Source organism: Leucopleurus acutus (assembly GCF_964270905.1).
Source record: "Leucopleurus acutus genome assembly, chromosome: 1".
In the NCBI taxonomy this organism is placed as follows: Eukaryota; Metazoa; Chordata; class Mammalia; order Artiodactyla; family Delphinidae; genus Leucopleurus; species Leucopleurus acutus.
In genome coordinates, this window is record NC_139142.1 from 165,134,092 (window position 1) to 165,142,238 (window position 8,147).

General features: G+C 49.3%; 1 protein-coding gene across 1 annotated transcript; it reads right to left on the minus strand.

The window, feature by feature from the left end:
• Positions 1–503: 503 nt before the first annotated feature.
• On the minus strand, positions 504–1,445 carry LOC309961522 (myeloid-associated differentiation marker-like; the record flags this gene model as incomplete). Its single annotated transcript, XM_082838912.1, is given in 2 exon segments — positions 504–1,400; positions 1,404–1,445. Coding segments are annotated over 2 exon segments (939 nt in total).
• Positions 1,446–8,147: the final 6,702 nt, after the last annotated feature.

The window sequence follows — 8,147 nt, forward strand, 5'->3', positions numbered from 1 at the left end:
CAAACCCATATACACACACCAACGAAGGCGCCACCAGGGGCACAGGCATACTTTGGCTGTGAGGCCCCTCCGGAGGCCCAGGGTGTGAACAGCTGCACAGAGGACTGTGTGATGTGGAGTCAGCACCTTAGGAGGTGGGATGGGGGCGGTGGGCAGAGGAGGAAGAAGCTCAGGGTCCCGGTGGATCAGAAGAAGGAAAAGGGGAAGAGGTGGTCAGGACACAGGAGATGAGAAAACAAAAATGACCAGAAAAGGGCCAAAAAGCAGTAAATGTAGAAAATAAGAGAGTGAAAAGAGAAAGAGGCAAAACAGAATGCGGGCAATCACACAAAACAGGAAGGAGACAGAGCAGAAGGAGGGAAGGGAGCAGAAAAGAGAGCAAGATGGTTGGGGAAGGATGTGAGCAGGGAGAGAGGGGAGCCAGGAAGAGGACATCAGAGGACGTCAGGGCTTGGAAACGAACTTCAGGTGAGAAGAGGAATCAGGAGCCCCTGGGCAAAGCCTCAGCCACTGACAAAATCCAGGTGGACCGAGAACACCAGGTCAGTCACATAAATCAGCAGGTTGATGGCTGTCAGACTGGCCACAGCCAGTCGTTGGTTCCAGGTACACACCAAGGAGGTGAGTCTATCGCTGCAGCTCACATCGCTGGACCGCTGGGGCTGGCCGCCGAACTTCTGGTTGAACTGGTAGAGCGGCCAGAGGACCAGAGCGGTGGCATAGAGGAGGACGGAGAGCAGAGTGAGCACAACCTGGAAAATGGGGAAGGGGATGGGCAGCCTGTTGTCACACTTGCCCAGGTTCAGCAGAAGGGCCACAGATGACAGGAGAAAGCAGATGGAGTACACGGCCACGCACCACACCAGGGCCGGCTGGTGCAGGTACAGGTAGGGGCTGCTGATGAAGACAAAGATGACACAGGCCACAGTGGTCTCCAGCCCCTTGAGCAGGCCTGGCACGGTGGCCATATAGCCTGTGATCATGTTGGGCTGGGCCCTAGTGCAGGCCACTTCCATGGCATAAGCCACAAAAGCAAGGCAGGAGAAGGCAGTGGAGGTGATAGTGCGGTCCCGGTAGCGGCTATCGGGCAAGAACTGAATGTAGGTCGTGGGGTAGATGATGGAGGCCGAGAGGCAGAGGAGGGCAGAGTAGCAGTTGCAGGTGATGAGAAAGTTGTCCCAGGAGACGGGGAAATGATCCTCAAGCTCACATAACTCGACTATGAGGTTGATGAGGGTCACGACGAAGCAGAAGCACCAGATGAACATGGACCAGTTACCTATGGTCCCCTTCCAGGTGCCCACACTGGCTCCCAGGGAGAAGGCCACGCAGGTGGAGAGCAGCTGCAGCCGTCGGAGGCAGCAACCCATAATGGTTGAGGAGCCCAGGCCTGCGGACGATTATGTGGTGGTCGTTCTGGTCCTACTGGTCACTGCCACCAACATGGCAGTGGTCTTCACCGAGGACCCACCAGAGGAAGATTCGGCTCTGGAGGAGGATTGATCAGACGCCTGGAAAGTCTCAGGGGTCTGTGATGGCTGAGGCTCAAGATCTCTGGAGCTCGAACCAACTGTCCACACACTTGGGTAATGGCACTGCTGCTCCAGAATGATTCTCCCCACCCATCACCCTTGGCCTTCTCAGGAGACTTGTCTTATCCCAAGGTTCACAGCTGTGTTTGGTCTGGTATCAAACCATGAACATTTTTTTACCTCTTTGTGCCGCATGCCATTATCTACAGAGACACAGGGTAGCCTGACCCTTATCTGTAACTACAACCCTTCAAGGCTCTGAAAACTGAACAAAAATTTTTTAAAAAATTGTTTGGTAACAAAATTTGAACTGAACAGACACAAGACAATTTATGGTCTTTATTTTATGTAGTGTGACTGCTCAAAAGTTAAGTGTCAGAAACACTAATGTGTTTGATTACAAGGTGCTTTCAGACCCCAGTGGTTGTTGTGTCCTATAGAGTAGATACACCAAGTTACATGATTGAAGCTGAAAAATTCTGAATTCTGGAGCATATCTGACCCCAAGGATTTCAGAAAAGGGACTGTGGATTGTACTGCTAACCCCATTTTACAGATGAGAAAACTAAGGTTGGGGGAATTAAGTCCTTCCCTAAGGTGGCATGGCTAGGGTGTGGGAAACCCAGATACAAATGCCAAAGCCATGGGTTTGAACCCTTTGCTCTGCAGCCCAGAATTTCAGCAGGGTCCGTGGGTGGGAGCCCAGGACCAAAGCTCAGGCTCTGGGAACCCAGGACATACCTTCAGGGCCATGGGCTCCTTCCACAGCAACCCGAAGAGACACGTATCCCCGCCTTTCCTCCCTGCAGCCGTCACTAGAAGGAGCTGCCATCTGAGGTGACACAGCCCCACCCAGAAGAGGGATAAGCCATGGGGTGAGAGCAAGGCAGTGGGGACAAGATGACATGTGTAGTAGGAACTGTTTTGAATCCCCTCCCCCCAGTTTTGCCTTAAAATGTGACTCTTCCCCACTTGGATAGGGAGACACCAACTCAGCATTACTCCAAGGTGAAACATCCTGGGGGAACCACAGAATAAATTAACATAATGTTTGGCTCTTAAACTCCAAAGCTTCCCTCCAGGTGGGAGTCTGAAAAGATCGAGGAGTAGTACTACCTGAGCGAAGATTTTTCTGGCCTGGGAGAGTGGTGATTAGTGTCCAAGCCGGGAAGGAAGGATTGGAAGTGAACAAGGATGTCGTGTCTGGTTGCTGATGTGGAGGCTTTCAGGGCATCCCAGGGAGCGGGGGGAGGATGAACAGATCATAAGCCCCCTCTTAAGGGCAGGAGCTGAAAGAGGAGGCACCTGCTGGCCCTCTGGCAGGTGACAGCCCTGAGGATGCACCCGGGACTGGGGCGGGGCCCGGAGTGGCAGAGTGGGAATGACTGGGGGCGGCGGAATTCCGGGGCCTGAGTGGCCCCAAGGCAGCCCAGTAAGTGTCTTCTGACCCAGAAGGGATGCAGGCATGGAGCCAACCTTCCCCATGGAGGAGGAGCCTGGAGTGGAACTGAGGAGGCCCCCCAGAAGCCTCCACATGTCTGAAGTGCTATGAATTGTGAGCTCCGAGGAGTGTCCCTCAACAGCGAAGCGCCATCTTCACCGTCTCTCCTTATAGCCCAGTGTTTGGCTCCTCTGTGTCGCCGTGGAGTCCCCCAGAGCACCACACACCCTGGGTAAATCCTTACAGACATGACAGAGCCAGCCTGCCCTCCGGGACACAGTGTGGTATAAAGGACTCAGGCCAGAACTATTACTCAGACACACCACCAATCTGAGGGCCAGAATAGCAGCAATTATTTAAGTATTCTTGGAAACGCCAACATTTTCTTTCTTTTACTTTGTACTAATGTTTTCCTCTGGGCTTCAGAACAGACCTGCATTGTCAGCACAACACAACGTCCCTCACTCCACCTTCCCTTCCCCCAAACACACACACACACACACACACACACACACACACACACACACACACACACACACGCGCGCGCGCGCGCGCGCGCGGAAGAGAAACCCATGCAGGCAGGGTCTTCTGTGAGTTCATAGAGAGTCCATGACCCAGGGAATTGGAGCCCCTCCTCTGCGACACCTGGTCAGTGTGGTGGAACCTAGTTCGCCTGTCAGATGCAGCAGGTGCAGGAGCCAAGGTTGGTGGAGGGGGGAGGGTGCCGGGGACGCAGCTGGAGAAAAGGCTCCTCTCCAAACAGGTCAGAGCCCTGGAGAAGCAGCCCAGCACATGTAGCTCAGTACAGTTTCTTTGCCCACAGTGGATGCAGAGAGCCCCTTGTTCTCCTCGACCAGTAGGTGGCGCCCTTGCATCTGGTACCCAGCTTGATGGAGACAGAAGCTGCCACCTCTACCTGCGCCCTGTCCCTCAGGTGCCTCTCCCAGAGTGGCCCCCGATGACTGGTAGCTGCCACCTAGAACGAGCTGCTCCCTCCATCACCAACCACACAAGTGAGGGCTCAGTTGGTGACCGTGGACACATCACCAGGCTTTTTTACCTGGGGTCTTCCCCTCACTCACCCATTTTCTAGTAATTGTGCCCAGAGCACCCGAGCTAATTGAAAGAAGACTTGGACTTTCATGTTAAAGTAGCCTTCAGCTGGGAGGCAAGGGCTGCTTCTGGAAAATGTTAATGCTTTCCTGTTGGATACCAATCCTGCTTGGAACTAAGCTTCAAACAAAACCTCATCTGTAAAATGAGGGGGTTGAATCATCCCGAATAGCCATTCTGGCTTGGACGTTTGTGCTACTGTGAAAAAAATTCCAATTGAACCCTGGGTCGGGGAGCCAAGGGCTACTTCTAGTTGCCAGTGGTGTTGTCACAAATAAAGTGGTTGTGAATCAGTTTTTATTTTAGGCCTTGCATTTGATAGATTAATTTCTATTTTGTGGGCCACTCTGAATAATTCCAAGAAAATCTCTCCATCAGAGGCTCCACTGACATCAACACCACCAGATAGGAGGCCCCCGGTGTGCAAACCTCAGGCTGAGTCACTTTTCGAAGACTTGGCTCCAGGTGAAAAAAAAGATTGTTTATGCTTGGGACCCCTAGTTTCCATGGAGACAGAGTTTCTCCCTCTCTATCCACCTTCAGGGGGTGTGGGCTTCAGAGGGTTTCCCACCTACCCGTGCCCAGAACTGAATTTAAGAGGTCCAATCTTGGGTCAGACAAATCCATCATCCCTGAAGACAGACAAAAGCTCTGTGTTCTGGACAGCCAGACAACCTGAATTTGGGGGGTGTGGCCTTCACTGCTATATAATTTTGGCTTGGAGGTTTATTATTTGTTTGTTTACTTAATTATTTAATTATTTCTTATGGGATTTCTCCATGTAGGTACAGTCTTGCTGAGACCTCCTAAGCTCTTATTTGGAAAATAAAAGATCCTTTTTTTTTTTTTTTTTTTTTTAAAAAAGAGAGTAGAGAGGTTTATAATCACTTCAGATGGGAGACTAAAACTGCTGAATAGAGAACTGTGCTTGGAGGAGATCAGCTGGGAATGAGATGAAGCACAGTGAAGAGCAGCAGATGGTTTCTAAACTGACAAAGCAAAGAGCTTTCTCTTTACTCCAGTTCTAAATTCTTTAGAATCCTGGAATCTCCACACTGAAAGAGACCTCCAAAGTCACCTGGTCTTTCCTCCATCCTTGGCAATTGTCACCCACTGCCTGTTTCCCAGGGCAGTCAACTCTATATTCTTATAACTCGGTTGAAAAAAATCTTCTGAAGTTCTTAGAATGAGCTGAAATGAGCCTCCCCGTAACTTCCATCCACCAGTCACAGGTTTGTTCTCAGGAAGCCAGTGCAGAGAAGAAAGTATCAACTTTAGTCCAAGTTAGCTTGGACTACACCATTCGCAGCAGCTACCGTGTCATCTTCTCTTCTGGATTATACCCCTAGTTCTTTTAACCACTCTTCATTTTCGGTCATTTCCAGACCCTTCACCCTCCTGGCCACTCGCCTCTGGATGCTTTCCAAGCTGTCAGCTTACATTTTACACTGTGACTGGGACTCTGTGCTGATGTTCCTAGATTCTCTGTTGATGGGCTGACGGATGTAGGGACATCCTGAAACTGCAAAGCCGCATGCAGATGTCTCACCAGAAACTGGTTACAGGGACACGTCCTGTCATCAAGAACAATCTTGGAGTAGCTGGCAAACACTATGGCATGTTTTCTACCATGAGAACCACATGCTACATATCTTTAAATGTGTCTCTAGAGAATCAGAGTATAGTTGGAAATGATTTATTTTTCCTCCAATGAACGCTTAGTATCAATCTTCTAGGATCCTATCTCTGATTATAGAAGAAAGGCTTTGGAGCTGTGACAATAGATGGCCCAGTCTCTAACCTCAAGGAGATTAAATGGAATGCTCTACAAAAGCTTAATTGGCCCAGGTGTGCTAGCTCTAAGCAACTTTGGAAGAATTCTGCTTGTGATTAAAAAAAAAAGCATAGTCATAGATGATTGGAGATGGAAGGAATCTCAGGAAGGTTGAATTGATGTCCCTTGGTTTATAGATGTGCAAACTGAGCTCCAGAATTTGTAGCTCATCCACCTACCCATCTATCCTTCCATCCATCCACACAACAAATGGATTTATTTAGCAGCCACAATTTGCAAGGTAATATATTTGGGGGAGTCCAAAATGAACAACAATACCAGGTAAGGAGTGGGAAGTAACCTCACTGGTGTATGGATAAAGAACTCTTATTGAATGATCTGGCCAAGGTAATCCAGTTGGTTGGCATCAGAGCCAGGAATAGAAGCCCGGTCTTCTGACATCTGGCACAGGGCTTTTCCCAAAGCACATGCTATCACTAGTAAATGACTAGATGGTAGGTGATAGAGCATCTGTTCTATTTCAGGGGACTGCGTCCTAATGGAATCCTATTTAGACATTTCAGGCAATATGTCTGTAATTGGTGAATATGCTGGTTGCACAGAATGCTTCACCACTGAAAAGCACGATGCAGACGCTAGAGACAAAAACTATTCCTGTCCATCTTCCAGAAGCATAGACAATCCCTCCTTAGCCCCTTCATTCATGACTCCCCCTTGCCAACAGTTTACCAAAATTCTCCCCCAGGATCCACCAGAGAGCAAATCCAAATTGTTATCCTTAGCTTTCCTGCTCTTTGAGCTCCACAAGATTGGATGTTATTGGCTTTCCTGAAACATCCTCCTCCCTTGGTTCCCAGATGCTTCTCTCTCCACTCTCCCCTTGCTGACTATCCCTTGTCAGTCCCTTACCCATGAACATTTTCAGATATATTACCTTGTACATTATAGCTTCAGAATAAATACATTTGTTGAGTGGGATGGATGGATGGATGGCCAGGTGAATGAATGACAAATTCTGGAGCCCAGTTTGCCCATTTATAAACCAAGCAATATTAATTCAAGCTTCCTAAGGTTCCTCATTCTTCATATTTTGCCATAATGTCTCTCCTTTGAGGACTGACTCATTCATAGTACCTCTGCTATCATCTCTATATATGAAGCTTCCAAATCTACATCCCCACCTTGACAAGTATCCCTTGTTCCACTTGGCTCTCCTTCTGTTGCTTCAAACTCAACAGGTCTCAAATCAAGCCATCCTTGCCTGATCCCCACTATACTCCATGCCAAACATCCATCTCCTTTCCACCACCCTAACCAGCAGCCCTCCCTTCCAGACTCATTCTCTTAGTTCATCAGGCTCAAAACATTGAGATAAAATTTAGTTTTCCTCTCCTGTTAAATAAGACAATCATCTACAGAAAGTCATTAGATATTCTTCTCTCAAATCAGTTTAATTTTATCCATCCATCTATCCATGAATCCATCTTTCATCCTTTGAGAACATCCCAGCTTACTCTGGGATGACTAGGTCATGTTTCAGGGAAGCCGGATCCCTGTCCTGCAAGCTCGGAGTAACGTCACATCTCAGCCAGAGTTGCTGGTATATGCATCCCCCAGGTGTTTAAGCTATGCCCAGCCAGATGCTCCACTCACCTCCTTTTCACCCTTGAATACAAGTCCAAGGCCAAGAGCACGTGCAGGGCCACCCTGGCACACCAAGATGCCTCTCCATCAGGAAGTCTTGCTGGAGAGCAAATGGCCCTCTTACTCCTCTGGGAGGGGAGCCTCTCCAATGGCACAATGGGCCATAACCTGAAATCAGACCTTATTTTATAATACGCAGCCGGGAGCTCAGGGCTCCCCAGGTTGAGCAGTGACCCCTCTAGTGCAGCCCACTCCCAAATCCTTCCCTCCTTAGCCTCATTTCCCCACCACCCACTTCTGCTCCAAATGCCAGTATCAAGTCCTCCTCTATGATTGTTTGCAAAGAGGGGGAGGGATGAAGGGGGCTGTATGTTAGTCAAACATCTTTAACCCTCCCCAAGAGCATAGATGCAAATGTCCAGGAGAAACCCACTTTGGGGCAGTGTTGGGGCACACAGAGTGGCTACGATCCAGGCATGACGTCCCAGGTACCCACGTAAAGATATTTTCAGTCTGACCACAGATACCTGCATCCAGATTTCTAGACTTACAGGAAATTGGAGCTTCAAGGGCCCTCAGCGACCAACCAATGCAATTCCCCCTTGTGCAGATGGGAAGACCA